Below are 21,360 nucleotides of genomic sequence, written 5' to 3'. Positions count from 1 at the left end.
GTAAATATGTCTTCAGGTGACCACATATCCAATGCAGAAAATAGGGGAAATGGATATTAGCAGATGAAATATTTATTTGTGCCATAATTATAATAAGAAAATGTTGATGCTGATTCTTAGAAGAGTGATCTAATTCAAGAGTAATTTTTAAAAAAGCACTTTTGAATCACTGAGGTGTCTTTCATGGAAAAGTAGACACATCTTTCATGTTAGTGTCACTGAAGCAGCCTTATCCAAGAAGGGATGTGAAATCCTACAGTTCCTAAAAACAGTGTGAGGGACTGGAGGGATAGCACAGCGGGTAAGGCGTTTGCCTAAAAACAGTGTGAGCATTCGCCCTTAGATCTGAGCAAGCAATTATTCCCAGGTCAAGCAATTATTCCCAGGTCAAGGTAATATAATTGACCCTATTTAATTTGAATGTTTTAGAGGATAAACTGAACTGTAGGTCTCTAAGATGCGGGTTCCTTGGGAAACTTGTTCCAAGACTGCAGTTTTTTGGTAAGCTACGGTTTAGGATCTGAAAAGGTATGAGACTAAAAGTTTCAACTCTAGTCAGGGAATCATCCTAAGGGAAAGAAATTTTCTAACCTCAAAAAACCTCTGTTGTATTGGGAGGATCTTTGTAGTCAGTATTAGTTCTGAGCTGCTATAACAAAACAATCTTTTTCTTTCTTTCTTTCTTTCTTTCTTTCTTTCTTTCTTTCTTTCTTTCTTTCTTTCTTTCTTTCTTTCTTTCTTTCTTTCTTTCTTCTTCCTTCCTTCCTTCCTTCCTTCCTTCTTCCTTCCTTCCTTCCTTCCTTCCTTCTTCTTCCTTCTTTCTTCTTTCTTTCTTTCTTTTCTTTCTTTCTTTCTTTCTTTCTTTCTTTCTTTCTTCTTTCTCTCTCTCTCTCTTTCTTTCTTTCTCTTTCTTCTCTTTCTCTCTTTCTCTCTTTCTTTCTTTCTTTCTTTCTTTCTTTCTTTCTTTCTTTCTTTCTTTCTTCTTTCTCTCTCTCTCTCTCTCTTTCTTTCTTTCTTTCTTTCTTTCTTTCTTCTTCTTTCTTTCTTTCTTTCTTTCTTTCTTTCTTCTTTCTTTCTTCCTTTTTTTCTTTCCTTTTTTGGGTCATACCTGGCAATGCTCAGGGTAATCCCTGGCTCTGCACTCAGATATTATTCTTGGCGTTGCTTTCAGGACCATATGGGATGCCAGAGATTAAACCTGAATTTGCCACATGCAGGCAAATGCCCTGCCCACTATACTATCACTCCAGCCCCCCAAGATATCCCTTTCCATTTAGGAGGACTCTTCTGATCATAGGGCTGCTCTTAAAGGCATGAGAAGACAATGTGGGGCAGGGGAAGAGAGAAAAAAATAACATAGACTGAGTGTCTTAGATAACAGAAATTGGTTTATTTGAGGTTCTGGAGATCAAGGTTCTGGACAGTTAAGTTTCTGGTACACTCTGCTATCTATATGGCTGCTTCCCAGGTCTCCGTGTGGCCTCTCTGGGCATATACACATATGTTGGGAGAGAGTAAGCACTCTCTGCTGTTTCTTATTTGGCTACTTATCTTATTGACCATTATGACTTTATTTTACCTGAATCACTTCCTTAAAGGCCCCATCTCCAAATATAGTCCCACTTAAGCCATTTTTCAACATACATAATTTGGAGAGGATTCAAACATTTCAATCAATAAAATTGTCCCAGGAAGCAACAATGCTAATCAGATTCTATCTGGATTTGAATATGAAAGCAAAAATCACCTTTCTGGAGTAGATTTTGAACTAGACACAACTTTTCTGTGACTGTACTTCACCTTGCCCTATAAGTTTGGTCCCTTCCCACAATAACTTGCTTTGACAATAACTGGCTTTGTGACTCATGACTGGCTTTGGCAACGATACGGTTGCCGGCATGACAACAAGAAAGACTTGAACAATGTTTTTGCATTAGTTATTGCTGGTTTCCTCCCTGCTCTCAGGCCCTCTTCACTGATGCTCTGGGTTCAGTTAGCCTGCTACATAATGAGAGCTAAATTGCTGCCATTGCTATGATCTATGAACTTTTTGATCATCAGGCATATATGAAAGGCCATTCTCGAGCTCTTTCTTGAGATCTTTCTCAAGCCGGGAAAAGTATTCATAACGCTTGCCTGTCCTTCGCCAACTACAAGACCAAGATGACTGTCCTCTGATGTCCTGATGGACTTATCACATATTCCAGAAGGGCAATGGAGAGGATTATTCATGACTTCTTCTCAGATCTCTTCGATAGCGTCATCCACCTGCCCACATACCCAATTCTGCAGGATGGATATGTCATTCCCAATGTCCTCTCTTCCGAAATCTGACATGCCATTTCATTGGTAAAGATGCATACAGCACCCGGTCCAGAAAATGTCAGACTGAACACCTGAAGAATCTGCTGCCAGTACTCGTCAATACACTGCTGCGGTTCTTCAGATGCTACCTATCCGAATACAAGGTTCCGTCCCAATGGAAAACCAGCAGGACCATTCTGTTGTACAAGAAGGGAGACATCCATGACATCGGAAACTATAGCCCAATCTGCCTCTTGTCCATCATCTACAAGTTGTTCACTCGAGTCATCCTGAATAGAATAGGCAAAACACTAGACGAAGGACAACCATGCGAGCAAGCCAGGTTGCAAAAAGGATTCAGCATGATCAACATATCCATACAGTGATCAAGCTCATTGAGGTTTCGTGAGAGTTCAAGATGCTGCTCTGTCTAATGTTCATCGATTTAAAGAAGGCCTTTGATTCTGTTAAGACTGAAGCGGTCATCGAAGCCCTAGACAAACAAGGTGTTCAAACTCTGTACATCAGGATCCTCCATGAACTGTATTACAGATTCACCACCAGGATCTCACCATTCTATAAGGAAGTGATCAGTAATGTAAAGAGAGGAGTTCTGCAGGGTCATGCCATTTCACTGAAACTTTTCAGTGCCACCCTCGAGAATGTCATGCAATGACTGGAATGGGAAGGAATGGGAGTAAAGGTAGAAGGTTGGCAACTACACCACCTTCGCTTCGCTGATGACATTGTTCTAATAACACCAAACATTAGCCAAGCGGCACAAATGCTGGCCGACTTCAACCATGTGTGTGGAAAGGTCGGACTGCAGCTGAATCTCACCAACACAATGTTCATGAAAAACAAACTAGTACCTGACGTTCCATTTGCTCTCAATGGAACGAACATCTCCTAATGTAGCAGCTATGTGTACCTGGGTCGAGAACTCAACATGAGGAACGACTTGGCACCAGAACTGAGCAGGAGGAAGAAAGAGAGCAGCGTGGAACGCCTTCAAGAACATCGAAGAAGTGGTTAAGAGGATGAAGAACCTCCATCTCCGGGCACATCTTTTTGACTCCACCGTTCTTCCTGCACTAACGCTTCAGACACCTGGACCCTATGAAAACCGGATAAGAATGCTATTTGAATATCCCAAAGAGGAATGGAAAGAGCTATGCTTGGAGTATCATGTTTCACTCAAGTGAGAGAAGGAATCCAGAGTTCCGACATCTGTTGAGGATCAAGAATCAGCGATGCTGTGTCCTTTGCCAAGGCATCGAAAATCAGATGGGGTAGACACGCAATGTGATTTAGAGATGACTGCTGGACTAGAGCTGTTAATGACTGGATTCCACGGGACAACAGAAGGCCACATGGCCGCCCACCTACTACATGGTCAGACTTCTTCGTCAAAACCCTGAATGAACCATTTAAGGCTCTTCATGTTCCTGGAGCGATCAGATACATATGGAATACCTAAGGAGAAGGTAGCATGCGAAAGGGACGAATGGAGACGTTACTGGCACCCGCTTGAGCAAATCATAGATCAATGGGATCAACGGGATGACAAGTGACAAGTGATTCTTGAGATCTAGACACCAGCCAACCCTCAGCTGACTGCAGATGCATTTGCAAACATGTAGTGAAAAAAACTAAGCTGGCTTAGAACTTAAGAATTTTCAGTTAAGGCCTGGAGTGCACGATTTGCATGTAGGAGCCCTGGGTTTGACTTCCAGCAGCAAAATGTTTTCTAAGCGCCACTGGGAACAACCTCCAAACGCTTCACCAGGAATGGCTTTGAAATAAATAGTTATTTTAAGTCACAGATTTTGGGGTGCTTTTATTTAATTTTTGTAGGCTCAGATCAGGTGGGATTTTTCCCTTAATTTTTTTTCTATATAATGAGAATTTTTTTTGAACCACACCCAGTGGTACTCAGGGTTTACTCCAGGCTCTGTGTTTAGTAATCACTCCTGGTATGGCTTGAGGTAAGGGAGGTACTATATGCAGTGCCCCAGCCAGATCCAGTTGGCTGCATGCAAGGTAAGTGACTTGCCTGCTGTACTATCTCTCCAAATCCTTGGTGGAATTGCTTATTATTTTTACTGTATAATACATTATTACAAATTTGCCAGCTTTACTTTAACTTGTCAGCTTAATATAGCACTTTTCTCAAAGTTTCTATGGATCAAGAGTTTGGACTGAAACAATAGTACAGAGGGTAGAGAACTTGCCTTGCACTTGGCCAACCCAGATCAGATCTCTGGCACTCCATATGGTCCCCTGAGCCTGCCAGGAGTGATCCCTGAGCACAGAGCCAGGGGTGAACCCTGAGCACCATGGAGTATGGCCAAAAACAACAACAAATAATAATAATTCATGTATGGCTGGGTTGGGTTCTAATATGGAAACTCAGTTGCAGAAGACTGTTTCCAAGTTCACTTAAGCTTATTGGCAGAGTTAATTTCCTTGTGGTTGTAGGACTAAATACTTTATTTTCTTCTTTGGGCAAGACACTGCTTATAACTCCTGGAGATGACCTGCGTTTCCTGCCACCAAGACTTCTCCTTAGGTATTCCACATGGGTAGCTTTCTTCTTTAAAGCCCTTAGGAGAAGGAGAGTGAATTTGTGAGCAAGACCCTTTTACACAATGTAAAAAAAGTATGGAATCGATTGAACATACTTTTGTTGTATTCTATTGATTAGAAGCAAGTCCCAAACCCTACTAATAGTCAGGGAAAAGGATCACGCAAAAGTATGAAAACAGGGGTGGGGCAGATACTGAGGGCCCCTGTGGAATCTGTGGGCTGCATTAACTTCCCCAGTCCTCATGGTGCAAGATGAGAAGTTTGACTGGAGCTCTGGTTCCTAAGTTACCAAGGCTGAATCATATGTTCTCTTGCCAGAGACCAGGAATCTGTAATGGTGATGCAAGTATGAAGAAAGGTTGGAATACTTTGTAAATAGATGTGGTAATAGCACAGCACCTTGTGTGATGGTGGTACAAGTCTGGTGGTGACAGTATCCTGAAACTTTCCATAATGTGCACTCAGTAGAGTTTGCTTCCTGCAAGTTTCAGAGTCTGATTTGCCAATCCCTGTTCAGTTCTATGAGCCCTAGAGGCTCTTCCCATTAATTCCCCCTTGGACTTAAGATGGTCAGTTTCTCTCTGTTGCTATAAGATTCCCTTTCTGTGCAAGACAGAGTCTTATATGGTCTAATGTAATCATGGCAGTAATATAACATCACCGTTGCTATATTCTACTGCTGGTAGGACTGTTGGTAGAACTCTGGGTAGTGGTAGGTAAGTAAGTGTTAGGGGTTAATGGGAGATGGTGAAGTGGGTAGAGACCAGATTTTGGAGGGCCTTGCCAACTATAATATGTTTAAATTTCATTTTTAAGGACATGGAAATTCATGTGACTTTTATTTGGGTCCACACCTGACAGTGCTCAGGGGATTGGTACTTGGGGATTACTCTTGGCTATGCTCAGGGACCCATATGATACTGGGGACTGAACCAGGACTCCAGCAGTAAAGCATGCACTTAGCACACTGAACTCTCTCTCTCTCTGGCTCTCCCTATAACTTTTAAATTTTTAAATGTATTTATATTTTGTGTTTGGACCATACTTGGAGCATAGAGCTCCCTGATGGTGCTTGGGGGACCATGCATGGTGCCCAGGACTTGAACCAGGGTTGGTGAGCTACATGGCAAGCATTTTAAGTATCCCCTCTATCCCTCCATCTTACTTTTTTTTTGGGGGGGAACACGCCCTGCAGTGCTCAGGGGTTATTCCTGGCTCTGCATTCAGGAATAATTTCTAGTGGGCTCAGGGGACCCATGATTTGCCGGGGTTTGAACCCTGGTTGGTGGTGTACAAGGCAAGCACCTTGCCCACTCTACAATAACTCAGGCCCCATCATCTGACTTTTTAAACAAGAGAGTAGCATGTTACATGCCATTTTTAGTTGCCTATTTTTAAAAATAGAAGCTACAGCTAGCAGTGCTTGGGGGCTTCCAGGGCCATACCTGGCAGTGCTGGAATTGGAGGGGGGGTGAGCAGTGTTGATCAAACTCAAAGCCTCACCGTTGTGTCCTACCACTACCTGGCCCCTTCTTGTATATATTTATTTTTCAGACTTCACTGAGATTGATTTTGAAGGGACTGAATGTAGGTTAAACAGTAAGAAGGTTTTCCCAGCCAAGTAGGTGAGAGAAGATAAGGTTTAAGCTGAGGTGGTGCCAGTGGTTGGGAAGAGAAGATAGACTGGAGAGATAATGGAGTGACAGAAGCAAAAGTCCTTGTTTATTCACTGGTAATAGGGATGGGAGGGGAGGGAAGGAATCTAAGAAGACTTTCAAGTTTCAAGTTGAGGCAAATGGCTAGATGGTGGGGAGGAACTGAAACAGGGAATACAGGAGAAGGCTGTTGAAGGCTGTAGCCTACACTGATTTCATATGTACGCTCTGGTGTCTGATAGACATTGGTTTGAGTCCTGTCTCTGCATTTATTGGCATTTGAGCATTTTATGGACTTTGAGCCAGAGTTTCCTTAACTGAGGGACACAACTGAAGTAATGCAACTCACTGCTTGTTTATGTATGTAAACAAGATTATGTAAACTGGTGAATTGAAGCCAGTAACTTCAATTGAGTGTCCAGTAGTATCCAGTAGGCACTCTATAATGTTAGGTATTACTATTTCTAAAAAAAGAATTTGGGGAGGAGAGTCAAGAAAAAATGGGCAAAGCCCTCCCAGAAAGGCTTCTGGGAAAGAACTCTGGTCAAGTCCAAAGGAGAAAAATATAATGTGGTAGACTAGTTAAAGTCTGAAGGAGGAGGCGAAGCAGGGCTGAACCACAGACACGTTGTTGAGCAGATGAGTCATTGGAAGTGGCCTGCTGTGCTGCCCAGGCCACAGCTGGAGGCTGTGGTCAGCCTGGATGGGGCTATAATACTATGACTTCATTGTCAGTGGGGAATCATGGGGATGTTCTGGAAGTCTCTTTGTCCTCTCCATCCCCCTTGAAGGAATTCATCACTTGTTCCTCTTTCATAGGACATTCCACACCCTATTTTATTTTCTGAAAGCATCAGGAAACTGTGGAAATATTTAGAAAAGTCATAAGTCCTGTCTCTGTTGGTCACTAAGAGAGCTGATACATGTCACTCCATTTGTTTTCTGTTTGTGGGGGTGGGGTGGGGTGGGGTTGGGGGTATTCCCGGGCAGTGCTTAGGAGCCAGGGGCCACTCTCTGCTCTTAATGCGGTGTCACTAGGCCAAGAGGTGCTTAGGGAAACCAGGGCCATATCTATGGTCCCCCAGATGAGGGGATATGGGTGCCAGGATCAAACACGGGCCCTGGACATGACAGGCATGCACACCACACCTTCGAGCACCTGTCTTACCCAAAACATAACAATGAGCAGAGCTGCCGCCAAAGCGTGAATGTATGGATCAGGTGAAGGCTGGCAGGTTCTCAATGAAAAGGCGTGCATCAATGTTCAATTCATTAAATTTGTTTTGGGGCCACACCCGAAGGTGCCCAGAGCTTCCTCCTGGCTCTGCGCACAGGGATCACTCCTGGGGGGTTCGAGGGGAACATACGGGGTGCTGGGGATTGAACCTGCCGTGTGCAAGGTAAGAGCCCCCATCCCGCTGTCGCTTCGGTCCCTATTCACTAGCTTTTTTTTTTTTTTTTCCTCCTTTCTGTTCGCCGTCCCTCTCCCTTGAGGGTCCTGGTGCTCCCTAACTCATTCTGGATCCCCAGGACCGAGCTCGGCTAGGAGGACCATTCATGAATGGATGCATAAAAGCATCAATGAGCGTCCGCAGCCTCAGTCAGCCGGCCCGGAGCTCCGCCCCCTTCCGCTCCCGGCTCCGCGCGGTTGGGCCGAGGGCGGGTCTCTCGCGACCGTTCGCCGGCGCGTGCGCGGGAAGCCGCGCGCGACTGGGGGGTGCGGTGCTGGTGGCGGGCGGGCGGCCGGCGCGCGCACGCGAGAGCCGGGAGGGGAAGGCAGGGGCGGGGCCGGGCCGGCGGCGGGCGGGCGGCCGAGCGGCTGGCGGTGGCGGCGGCGGGTGGCCGGCCGAGCGTGTGCCGGCGGCGAGCGGACACGGCGGCGGCAATGCTGCCGCCTCCGTGAGCTGTGGCGAGGAGGCCGCGGTGCTCGAGGCCCCGGAAAGCGCCGAGGGAGGAGCGGCGAGCCGGGCTCGGTGGCTTGGGGCGCCCGCCTGGCCATGGTGGCCGCGGGCGGTGATCGGCGCCGTAGCGCGGCGGCCCGGGGCCGTGCGGGGCCGGGACTGGTGCGGCGCTGACGCCCGCGGCGCCCGACTGCAGAGATGAAGCGGAGCCGCTGCCGCGACCGACCGCAGCCTCCGCCGCCCGCCGCTCGCCGGGAGGATGGGACAACGCGGGCGGCGGAGCTGCCCCAGCCGCAACCCCTGCCCCCGCGCCGGCGAGCTCCGCCCGGGAGGCAGAGGCTGGAAGAGCGGACCGGGCCCGCGGGGCCCGAGGTCAAGGAGCAGGTAGGGTGGTCCGGGGGTCCCGGGGAGAAAGGATGGGGAGGGAGAGCTGGAATGGGCGCGGCGGGGGAGGGGGGCCGCGGGCGGGAGCATTTGGGGTAAGGCGTTGAGGGGTGGGGACTGAGGAGTTCTGCTGGAGGAAAGGGCGCTCTAGAGGGCCAGAAAAATGGGGAGTGGACAAATGGAAGTGATGGCCTGGGGTAGAACGGGAATAGGGGGATTAGGAGGATGGAAGAAGTGTCCTTGTGGCATTTGTAGTCAATGAATTGTGGATGTGGAAGAAGGGGATGCTGGAATGTAGGCTGAGAATAAATGAATTGCAAGTCGTACCTGAATTGGGGGGCGGCGGGAGGGAGGGGGCGCGAATCGCGTTAAGGTAGGGAAGGTCAGTATGATCTCATAAATAGCATCCTCTCTCCTAGAGGTTTTCTGGATCATTTTATAGAAATGGATGGGATTCCTAAGCATTCTCTGATTTGGCCATCATGTGCCCTGTGAGAGTGCGATCAGAGTCATTGTTAAGGTTTACTGTAGCAAGGTATTCATGAGAAAGCACTTTAAGCACCTGCATGTGTGCGGTCTCAATTCCAAGGTTGTGAACAGAGAATGTGTACAGATTGGCTGTGCCTTCTAGCAGTTTCTCCCAGAAAACACATTGGTGGGGAAAACAACGTAAACATATTCCCGTAGTTTCTGAATGGATAGGATGTGTTTATCTGCTATAATGATTCGGGTGTAAATGTATATAAAGTGTGTGGGGGGGAAAGGACGGGGATGTAGGTCAGCCCTGGAGCACCCGCCTTGCATGTGCTGGGTTTTGTCCCCAGCGCACTCAGGGAAGTAGGGGATAAAGGTCATGCATGATCAGGGAGCTGAATGGGCCAGTCGCTGCTGTAGGAAGTTCAGTGAAAGGAGAAGATGAAGTTCTTGATTTGTGGCAATTGCAGAAAAGTATTTTGTGATGATGAACTCAGGTGGCAGGTTTCCTTTTGCACAGCTCTGCTGGAAAACCCTGTGGCTGTACTTAAGTCTTTTAAGACTGCTGTTCGTCTCCTGGCTTTCCCAGCAGTTAAGTATTTTTCTTAGACATCGTTCCTTGTCATGTCGCTTCAGTGATGTACTTGCTGACACTGGGATTCTGTAGGTGTCCCCGCCAACCCCCCACCTTCTTTGTACCTTTTACTCTTCAAGCTGTACTGAATAGACTACAACATTGGCTGTCTCTACTCTTACCTTTAGGCCACTAAGCATTGTTTTCTTTACTGATTCTTTCCTTAAGCCTTGTTCTATTTATTCTTTTTTTGTCTTTTTATTGTTTTATATATTCGTTGTAGTTTCTGTTTAAACCCTTATTTTAATTTTTAATTTTTTTGTTTTGTTTTGTTTTGGGTCCACATCCAGAGGTGTACAGGACTTACTCGACTCTGCTCAGGGATCACTTCTAGTGGTGCTTGGGAGCCCATATGTGCTGCTTGGAATGGAACCAGATTCAGCTCCACCTTAATCTCTGTATTCTCCCTCTAGCCCATCTATTATTTCCTTTTTCTTTTCTTCTTCTTCTTCTTCTTCTTTGGGCCATGCCCGGCAGTGCTCAGAGCCTACTCCAGGTTCTGGTCTTGGGCATCTTATTGGGTGCTGGGGAATGAACCTGGGTCAACAGTGTGCAACAAAAGCACTGTCTGCTGTACTTTCCCCAGCTCCTAAAATGTTCTTAAATCTAAAATGTTTCTTTTTGTTTTGGGATACTCCTGGGAGTGCTCAGGGCTTACTTCTGACAGGGATCAGGGACCACATGGAGTGCCAGGATGGAACCCAGGTCAGTTTCATTCAAGAAAAGTACTGTGTGCAAGGCAAGTTCCATGGCTCCAGCCCTCAGGTTTGTTCTTGACTCAGCTTACCTGTCCAGTTGACTTTATTTCATGCTTCACTAAAGAGCTCAAGGTTACTTCATTTTTCCCTCTCAGAATTTCTGAGCTCCTTCATCCTTCTAATTCAGTCACAGAGAAAGTGTTTATCTTCCTTTCAGAAACTGATCCCTTTAGGTCTAACCTTGATTTCATCCCTTCATCTGCTGGAGATCTTTGTTACTTGTGTTATTTTCTCTTTGTTTTTCTACTTCAAAAGCTTAGCAACACAACACAGTTTCCCTGAATTGTGCAACCCAACCAGGCTACTTTGTTTTTTCTTTCACCTACAGCCTTATTGAAAGATGAGTTTATTTACTTTCTCAGCTTCCTCACCTTGATATAGTCCTTTTAATTGTGGTTTGACTTACTAACTCTCCTCAAACTGATGGTCTTCAGTAACTTTGTATTTACTTTTTGTTTTGTTTTTGGGCTACACCCAGCAATGCTCAGGGCTTACTTCTGCCTCCCTGCCCAGGGATCACTTCTTGTGGTGCTCAGAGAACCATATGCAGTACCAGGGATCGAATTTGGGTCTACTGTTTGCCTTAATCCCTGTACATCTCTATAGCCCTAATTACTACACAAACACTCTCTCTCTCTCTCTCTCTCTCTCTCTCTCTCTCTCTCTCTCTCTCTCTCTCTCTCTCTCGCTCGCTCGCTCGCTCTCGCGCTCTCTCTCTCTCCTCGCTCTCTCTCTGTCTCTCACTCTCTCTCTCTCAAACTTTCTCAGAAGTTACACTATATATTGATGGTTTCATTCACCCCATACCATTTTCAGAATGAATACACTCATGTGACCACCTTTTAGGTCATGATATACGGCATTTCCAGGACCCTAGAATGCTTTGTGCTTTTTCCACTTGTATTTTTTTCCAAGATGACCACTCTCCTATCCTCTTTCACCATGGATTAGTTTTGCCTTTTCTTGAAATTTTGTATAAATGAATCATGCAGTTGATGAAACATTATATTCTTTCATTTAGAACATGTCTGTGAAATTATTCTCTTGCTTTAGAAATGGTTCCTTTTCACTATTGTGAAGCTTTCTATCTTGTGAATGTACTGTAATGGATACTAAAACTTTTTCAAGTTAAAAGCCTGTGCCTAACTAGTGACACTTTCTTAGTCTGAAAAAAAAAATACATATGTAACCTTCCCAGGGACCTATAAATGACACCCTCTGGTAGTGTTCCCTCAGCCTTCATTCTCTCTGCCCTCTGAACTGTTGGTCACTGTTGTTCCTTCCTGACATTTTATTCTCTTTTTTCATAATATTCATTCCATTTCTATTTCTCTGCTTCCTGCATGCCATTTTTCTATTTTCTCGATCCCTCAGTGTTACTTGGTGACACATTCTTTATCCTTAGGTTTCTCCTTTACTGGAGTCTGTATTTTAGCAGTTTGTTCTATTCATGGCAAGTGCTCAGGTTATGGAGTAAGCATTTGTAATCCTCTATTCATGTGTCATAGATTCTCCTTGTAGAATAATCTCCTTGTAGAATAATCTTCCTTCCATCCTTCCTTCCTTCCTTCCTTCCTTCCTTCCTTCCTTCCTTCCTTCCTTCCTTCCTTCCTTCCTTCCTTCCTTCCTTCCTCCCTCCCTCCCTCCCTCCCTCCCTCCCTCCCTCCCTTCCTTCCTTCCTTCCTCCCTCCCTCCCTCCCTCCCCTTCCTCCCTACCCCTCCCTCTCTGTCTTTTTTTTTTTTTTTTGCTTTTTGGGTCACACCTGGCGATGCACAGGGGTCACTCCTGGCTTTGCACTCAGGAATTATCCCTGACAGTGCTCAGGGGACCATATGGGATGCTGGGAATCAACCTGGGTTGGTCGCGTGCAAGGCAAATGCCCTACCCGCTGTGCTATCACTCCAGCCCCCCTCCCTCTCTTTCTCTGCCACACCCGGCAATGCTGAGGGGTTACTCCTGGCTCTGCATGCAGGAATCAGTCTTGGTGGTGCTCCGGTGACCATGTGGGGTGCCGGAGATCAAACCAGGGTCTGCAGCAGGTAAGGCAAGCGCCTTAGCCACTGTACTATCACTCTGGCCTCAGATTTGCCTTTTTCTTAGCCCTGTTTCCTTTTAACATTTCTAAACCTCTTCCAACATAGACTCTCAGCAGTTGTGGTTTTTTTCAAAAGATATTTTCTTCTGCCTTTCCTTTTGTTATTGTTATTGTTGCTATGATGACAGGAGTTTGCACAGACTTGGTTGTGGTGATTGCTTACTTGGTTTAAATATTAAGCCGAGGGGCTGGAGTGATAGCACAGTGGGTAGGGTAGCACCTTGCATGCAGCCAACCCGTGTTTGATTCCCAGCATCCCTTATGGTCCTCTGAACACCGCCAGGAGTAATTCCTGAGTGCAGAGTCAGGAGTAACCCCTGTGCATCTCTGGGTGTGACCCAAAAAGCGGGGAAAAAAAAAAAGAAAGAAAGAAAGAAAGGAAGAAAGAAAGAAATTAAACCAAATATTGCTGGGAGTCACACATTTTAGTTGTGGTGCTTTTCATACTTGTTTCAGGCCGGAGTCACAGCTTGGTTGTGGTGCTCTTCCACTTTTGGTTGAGGTGCTTGCTGGACCTCACCATTGTGATGCTCAAGCACACCTGGGTGTGGGGCTGGATATGCAGAGATTGGGTACGAGATTGGGTCAGTGCCACTGGGGATCACACTTGGGGTCTGGGATGGTGTGAGGGATTGAACTGGTAGCCTCATGCTTACAAGGTATGTGCTCTATCATTGAACTACTCTTGGGATCCTCAGTGTTTGTGTTTTTGGTTTTTGTCTTTTGGGCCACATCTGTCAGTGCTGAAGGCTTATTCCTGACTTTGTGCTCAAGGATCACCCTGCCAGTGCTGGGGACACCAGATGAGATGCTGGGGATCAAACCTGGGTCAGCCACATGCAAGACAGGGACCTTATCATAGTACTATCTTATTTGTCCTGGAATTTGTGATTTTTTTCAAACATTTGTGATTCATTTTTATTTTAAAGGTTTTTGTTTTGAATCTCACTCGTGAGTACCAGAGGGTTTCACTTGGACAGGTGCTCAGGAGCTGCTCCCAGCAGTGCTCAATGGGATATTTTGATTTTGAAAAGTTGTGTATTTTAAGAAACTGCAGAATTGTCTATGTTGGCAACCTGTGCAATATACATTCACTTAGGGAGTTAGAGCCTAGTTGGTCATCTACCTCTTTTTTTTTTTTCTTTTTGCGTCACACCCAGCGATACACAGGGGTTACTCCTGGCTCACGCACTCAGGAATTACTCCTGGCAGTGCTCAGGGGCCATATGGGATGCTGGGAATCGAACCCTGGTCAGCCGCGTGCAAGGCAAACGCCCTACCTGCTGTGCTGTTGCTATAGCCCTGATCATCTACCCTGTTTAAAGGACTTTGTTCTCTATTTATGTGATATAGAGAATTACTTCATACTGTACTGTGTTTAGGAATAAGTTCTGAATAGAATGCAGAGTTTGAGTCTTTAACAAGTTGGTAGTTTGCTGAAGTAGTTTAATGGTTTGCTGAACCATTAAAATGGAATCTATTTTTTTCTCTTTTGGAGTGTGCTTCTCCCTCTTTCTCTTTTCTTATCATCAGACTGAAAATTGTCTCCTCATTCTTTTACTTTGTCCTCTCCCTCTGTTCACATCCTTCTCCAGATTCTAGTGATCCTGAACTCGCTATCATTACCTTAATTTAGCATTTATAAACTTTTGTCTAGGCAGTTGTAAGACCTTGATTCTGGGGCTGGAGTGATAGTACAGCAGGTAGGGTGTTTGCCTTGCACGCGGCCGACCCAGGTTCAATCTCCGGCATCCCATATGGTCCCCCGAGCACTGCTGGAAGTAATTGCTGAGTGCAGAGCCAAGAGTAACCGCCCAAGCATCGCTGGGTATGACCCAAAATGAAAAAAAAAAAAAAAAAAAGACCTGGATTCATTGATCTGCTTTCATTTCTTCAACCTGTATTTTTTGTGTTATATTAAAAGTAACTGAAAACTCAATTGCCTATTTGATTTGGAGTGGTAGATTAATACTTGTTAAATGATCATTTCATTTTTTTTCTCTTGGAAACTTTCATTAGTGCTTATTGCTAGCAGAATAAAATTGAGGACCTTGACATTCAAGGTCTACCTGATACATACCACTTTCTTTTCTTTTTTCATGGCTCCAGGAGTTGCAAATAAAATTGTTTTAGAAGAATCAAATTTATGAAGTTCCTAAGACATTGCTTTTTTCCATAGTAGCATAAGTTATTAAAATTGACTTTTTAAAAATTATTATTACAAAATAATTTAAGGCCCAGAATGTTTCATTGACTGTGGTATATACCTAGAACCTAGTACTGGAAATGTAGTTTTTTGAATATTTTTTAGGAAGAGAGATACTTGCTGTTGCTTGAAACTGTTGCTCAGAGAATACCCTTGATTGTCAATTTCTCACAGAGAAACTACTCAGATGGTCGTGGTCATAATTGTATTATATGGCAAGGCAAGCTCTTATTGTCTTAACTGGTACGTAATGAACCTTCAGTTAATATTTGTTAACTGTAAGGCACTTTCATGCACTTATTTCAACCAGTCATCCATCTGAAAAGCTCTTCTCTGCCTCTGCCCATTAAAATTCTACTCAACTTCCAAGCCTAACTCACATGCCACAGACACTCTTCTGTGAAGTTGTTTTTCCATGTACGATCCTTAGAAGGATCCTTGATCGGAATAGAGTAAATCCTGAATCTTCTGAAATTGCAGTTTTCAGAAATTTTTAATTCAAAAATGAAAGTGTGGGTTTTGTGAGATGAGTAAAATAATGATTAGAAAGTACATGGTAGATAGGTGTTTAATAAATACTAATTCTTAATCATTTTGTTTCTGCCACATTGATCCATTTCTAGGTATACAGTAGGTTCTGAATAAATATTTCTGGAATGAATAGATAAATGAATTAATATTTAGTATTTATCATCTTTTGTATCCACTTTGTATTATTTTCTTTCTCATTTTTTTTTCTGTTCTTTTTGGTTTTTTTTGGGCCAGACTATATCTGGTGGTGCTGGGGGGGGGGGGGGACTCTTCCTGGGCTCTGTGCTCAGGGGACTTTGTGGGGCAATGCCTGATGTAATACAGGGTGTACTCCTGGCTCTGTGCTCAGGAATCATTCATGACAGGACTTTGGGGACCTTATCTGGTGCCTGGATCGACCTTGGGTAGGCTGCATGCAAGGCAAGTGCCTTAACCCCTCCGCTATACTATCTCTCTGTTCCCCTGGTTCCTATTTCTGCTGTAAATTGTTAAATTTTGAGGGTAGTAACTTTATAATCATTTTATATATCATAATTTGTAGTTAAGGGATTTGATCACAATAGATGCTCTATAATTATTTATTAAAAGCCTGGCAAGCTACCTGTGGCATATTTGATATGCCAAAACCAGTAACAAGTCTCACAGTGGAGATGTTACTGGTGCTCGCTTGAGCGAATCGATGAACAATGGGATGACAGTGCTATAAGACAGTGCTAAATGACTAGAAAATTATTCAAATTTTGTTTGGACTGGAGTGATAGTACAGTGGGTTGGTGCTTGTCTTGCATGAGACCTATTTGGGTTTGATCCCTGGCATCCCATGTCCCTCTAAGAACTGCCAGGAGTAATTCCTGAGTGTAGAACCAGGAGTAACCCCTGAGCACTGCTGGGTGTGACCCCCAAACAAAACAAAACAAAAACCAGCTAAGAGACTAAAGAAGACTAGATTAGAGGTCTTTAGAACTCTGTGAAAGTGTATCATATGATATTTGTGGGCATCAGATGATTTCACTTGTATTTTAGTTGTATTTTGCTGGCAATTTTGTGGAGAATAGAATGTAAGACATTGAGACATGGGCATTTGACAATTTTCTGAGTTCCCAATAGAAAAATTTGTTGTTGTTGTTGGGGGAAGGGGTCACACCCAGCAAGGTTTAGGACTTATTTCTGGCTTTGCACTCAGGGATCACTCCTGGCTGTGCTTGGGGCATTATATGAGATGCTGGAGATTGAACCCAGATCATGCACATACAAGTCTAGCTCACTACCTGCTGTTCTAATATCCAGTCCCCTAGTAGAGAATGTTTATTAGTCCTCCCTTCTTCACCAGAGTAGTATGTGTAAGGATGAGCTCCTGGAAACTTGTTAGCTTTATATATTTGATTTCATCCAGAGGTAGTACTAGAAGTGGAGTGTGGGAGGATTGAAGCAGATTGAGCAGTGTTTTTTGATGAGGGTAGGACCATCTACTCAGAGAGTTTCCTTCCTTTCTTCAACTGCCTCTTAGCCTCATTAGCCCAAAGGTCAACCTAAAAACATTATCTACCTTTTGTTACTCTTAGTGCCCTACACTCAGGAATATCAGAGGCACCTTAGTGCTGCATTCAGAATGTCTCCTTGATGGAGGATCTTAGCAGATACATGATTCTCTATTCAATTTCCATCTAACTTTGTACATCCTTGCTGAAATCCATGTGGTATCTTGGTAATTATTACTTTTTGCTAGAGGATGGGCTCACACAGAGGTCTTGCATGTGTGAGACCTTGGATTTAATTCCTGGCATCACAAAATTAAAAAAAAAAACCAGCATTAGTAGATGATATTTGTTTTTCATCATTGATATGGAAACCAAAGGGTTTGAAAACAGAATGTTTGATAAAGGGTTAGCTCTGGGGGGAAGAGGAAAATTTCTCAAAGGAGAGTGTAGGCTGGATGTTATTGGGAGTGAAGGTGGATACATCATACATTTTTGTTCAGACCAAGTTGACTATTGTGTTGTTTCAGCATTGTACCTCACTGTTGCTTCCCAAATATTCTTTATCTGTGCTACAAACATGTACATAATGGCTAGACAGTAAATAATGGATGGCGGCAAATTGACATCTACCTGAACATCTTATTTTCTATTTTGGCTTTTTGGCTATGGCTTTTGGCCATGCAGTGCTGGGGATAAAACTGGGCTTCCTGTGTCCGGCCTGTTGGGTTATCATTCAAGCCCCTGAGCATCCTATTTTCTTTTTCTGTAAAAATGTTTTTTTTTTTTTTTTTTTTGCCACACCTGGCAATGCTCAAGGCTCACTCTTCTCTTAACTCAGGGCTCACTTCTGGTGGGGCACAGGGTATTGGGATCAAAACCCAGTGGGTGCAATGCAAGCGCCTTATCCATTGTACTCTCTCTCCAGCCCCTGATACTCTTAATTTCATGTTCATCTTTTTTTTTTCCATGTTCATCTTCACCAAAAACTGTTCTACCTTGAAAATGTTTTAAGGTTTCATCATCTATCTTTCCATCTCTTAATCCTTTTAGAAGTTCCTGCCTCCAGATTATTTAAACTTTTTGGGACTCTGGCCCAATGAATTAAAACAAACACCTTTTTATGCTCATTTGCCTTATACTTCTGCTTTCTTCCTTATCCATTTTAACACCTTATGGACTAGAGCCATTTCTGTGCCTATATCTTCTACATTCCCTTGCTGCTTTTCCTTTTGTCTTTCCTTCTAACTATATACTAATATACTAATACTTTACTATATACTAATAACTATATCCTAATACTTTACTATCTGCCTCTATCTAAGCCCTGAATATGACTAGAAAAACACAGTTATGGTATCATTTAAGTTGATGCTTATGATCCTCAAGAAGGAATTTGTCAGCACTGACAGTCCGTTCAATAATGATTCCTTAGTCCACTACAATTTTAATTTTTTTAGTGGGGAGTTACTCCTGGTGGTGCTTGGGGACCACCAGGGCTATACTCTATAGTCTTGGTGGGGGCCATGTAGTGCTAGAATTGAACCTAGGGCTTTGCATGTACAAAGCATGTGCCCTGTCACTTGAGCCACATTCCTAGTCTCTAGACCATTCACCCTTAAATAATAATTTCAATGACTGGGGAGATAGCTTAAAGGGCTAGAGCTCATGCTCTGCGGGTGGGGACCCCAGGGTTGATCCCTTGCACTTCATGGTCTCTTGAGTACCACTGAGAGTGACCTTCCAGCCTATTGTCAGGAGTAGTCCCTGAGTACTTCTGAGTGTGACCCCAAAACAAAAATTTTAATTTTCTGTTTTTGGGTGAAGGGGCAGATCGTTAAATGCTCAGGGCTTACTTCTGGCTCTGTGCTCAGGACTTAACTCCTGGCAGTGCTGGGCAGGGGGCGGGGCATTTGCAGTGCCAGGGACTGAACATGGGCTGGCAGCATGCAAGGCCGCAGCCACTTACTGTCTCTCCAGCTGATACTGTCTTTGTCTGTGTCTTCTTTATTTTCAGTTTAGGTCCATGCTGCTTATTTCAGTAAGGGGAAAGAACTGGAGAACTTCCCTAAGCTTTCATTACAACCAGCCTTACTGTCTGTAAATGTACCCACATCATTTCCCCTTTCTCCTGTTGCTTTGAATTTGTTCCTACATTTATCTGCTGGCAACCCCTGATTGAAATGAGTTTTATTCTTGCAATTATTCACGAATCATTAATTTTCCTTTTCTGTTGGATGCTTCTCATCAGTGTACAAACAAGTTGTAATATTTTCCATCTTAAAAAAAATCTGTTAGCCCTACATTCCATTCCTCCTCATTCATTCATTGAAATCATTCTTTGAATCAGCAAGTTATATTTCCCTTTTTTTTTTGGTGGGGGGAGGTGGAGATGCTATACTCACCGTGCTCAGGGGCTACTTCTGGGTCTGTATTCTGAGGCCAGGCCTGATTCTGGACTCAGGGGCTATGTTTAATATGTGGTGCAGTTATTTCAACCAGGTTCATGGCCACAGCTGCATGCAAGGCAAATGGTTTAATGTCTGTATGATCTCTCAGGCCTATTTTTCTTTCTTTTTTTAAAAATACCTTTTGTTTTCAGTACAGCAGTAAAAAGGCCGACTACAAATTTTACATAATCTTTATCATAATAGAGTGAATCAAATAATAAAATAAGTAAAATTTGTAGTATATTATGTTTTGTTTTTGTTTTTGTGTCACACCCTAGTGATGTTCAAGGCTTACTTCTGGCTCTGTGCTCAGGAATTCTCCAAGCGGTGCGCGGGGGCCATATGGGATGCCGGGGATCTGAACCTGAGTCAGCCATGTGCAAAGCAAAAGCCCTACCTGCTGTACTATCTCTTCAGCCCCCAAATTTATAGTATGTTAATGGTGATTAAGTACTATGAAGAAAATAAAGCAGAGCAAGGAGGTAGAGAGCAGTGGGAATTATGGTTTTAGATAGCTGTATCTCTTTGGAATGAGCTGTTAAAGACCTGAAGAATGTGAGAGAAACATTTAGATTATCAGGGAAGAGTAAACTTAATGGGGAGTTGGCCTGTGCATCAGGGAAGGAGCATAATGGAAAGTCACTCTGGCCTAGTGCGCCTCCGCCTCTGAAATTTGTGTTTGGGGAACAGCAAGGAAGCCCGAGTGGCTGGAGTAGAAGGAGGAAGGATGAAAAGATGGGTGAGATGAACTGGACTGTGGAGAGTTTGAGATTGTGAAGGATCTCAGAGGCATTTGTAAGAACTTCAGCTTTTACATTAAGTGATGGAAAACTGTGGGAGAGTTTTGAGCACACGAAGGCACAGGCTTGACCACTAGAGCCATCTCCTTGACCTTTATTTTTTAAATCATAATGTTTATTTCACTTTTTTCTTTTGGTGGTACTGGTGATCAGACCTAGGTCTCACGCATGTAAGACATGCACTTTACCTTAACCTACACTTTATTCTCTTTTTTTGGTTGTTGTTGTTACGGGGCTAATCCTGGCTTTGTGCTGGGGGGCTGCTCCCAGTGTGTTCACAGGATCATGTGGTGCTGGGAATTGAACCCAGGTTTCACACTTGTGATTTTGTGCTACAGTTTTCAAGTTCTTACTCTCCTGTTCCTCCACTCTCGCCCCCTTTTCCCCAGTTGTAATGTCCAGGGATTATGCGTTTAGTGGTGATGCCCGCGTGCCTGGTTGAGGTGCTCTGTTTCACACTTGTGGCACCCTGATCCTAAGGACAGTGCTGGTGATCACACTTGATGAGGGGTCGTGCTGAGGATTGAATACTTAAAGCAAACAAAAGCTTAAACCAGTTTGTTTCTTTTCCTCAATGGCACCCCTCCCCCCAGAAAAACAGCTTTACTCAGATTTTATTACCCCCTTACTCAAAACCTCTTAGTGGCTTTCAGCCCAATTGAGATAAAATTCTAAATATTTGCTTTATTTTATAGCATTCTGTTGACCTCTCTCTTGACCTCCTTTGACCTTTTTTTTTCTACTCTTGGTCTTGTTCCCTGAGCTCTAGTCATAATGGTATTCTTTGAATATACTAATAATGATCCCGGGGCTGGAGTGATAGTGCAGTGGGTAGGGTGTTTGCCTTGCACGCGGCCGACCCTGGTTCGATCCCCAGCATTCCATATGGTCCCCTGAGCATTGCCAGAGGTAATTCTTGAGTGCAGAGCCAGGAGGAACCCCTGAGCATTGCCAGGTGGACCCCCCAAAAAAGCAAAAAAAAAAAAATGCTCCTGCCTATGAGGACCTTAAAAAAATAGGATTTGAGGGGCTGGAGTGATAGCACAGTGGGTAGGGCTTTTGCCTTGCACGAGGCCGACCCGGGTTCAAATCCCAGCATCCCA

The 21,360-nt window shown here is 44.1% G+C and overlaps 1 protein-coding gene across 4 annotated transcripts in view; it reads left to right on the top strand.

Moving 5' to 3' along the window:
• The first annotated feature begins 8,320 nt into the window (after positions 1 to 8,320).
• MAST2 (microtubule associated serine/threonine kinase 2) overlaps positions 8,321 to 21,360 on the top strand; it is a 159,070-nt gene continuing 146,030 nt past the window's right edge. For 3 of the 4 annotated variants that reach the window (XM_055137923.1, XM_055137926.1, XM_055137922.1), the window contains exon 1: positions 8,322 to 8,833. In XM_055137923.1, coding sequence (XP_054993898.1) covers positions 8,648 to 8,833 — 186 coding nt within the window. In that variant the 5' untranslated portion in view covers positions 8,322 to 8,647. Of the gene's footprint in view, positions 8,834 to 21,360 lie in introns of all 4 variants that reach the window. The other variant, XM_055137924.1, reaches the window with a different exon arrangement.

The sequence above is a fragment of the Sorex araneus genome, chromosome 5 (genome assembly GCF_027595985.1).
Source record: "Sorex araneus isolate mSorAra2 chromosome 5, mSorAra2.pri, whole genome shotgun sequence".
Taxonomy (NCBI): domain Eukaryota; kingdom Metazoa; phylum Chordata; class Mammalia; order Eulipotyphla; family Soricidae; genus Sorex; species Sorex araneus.
This window is presented reverse-complemented; position numbering and strand designations above follow the sequence as displayed.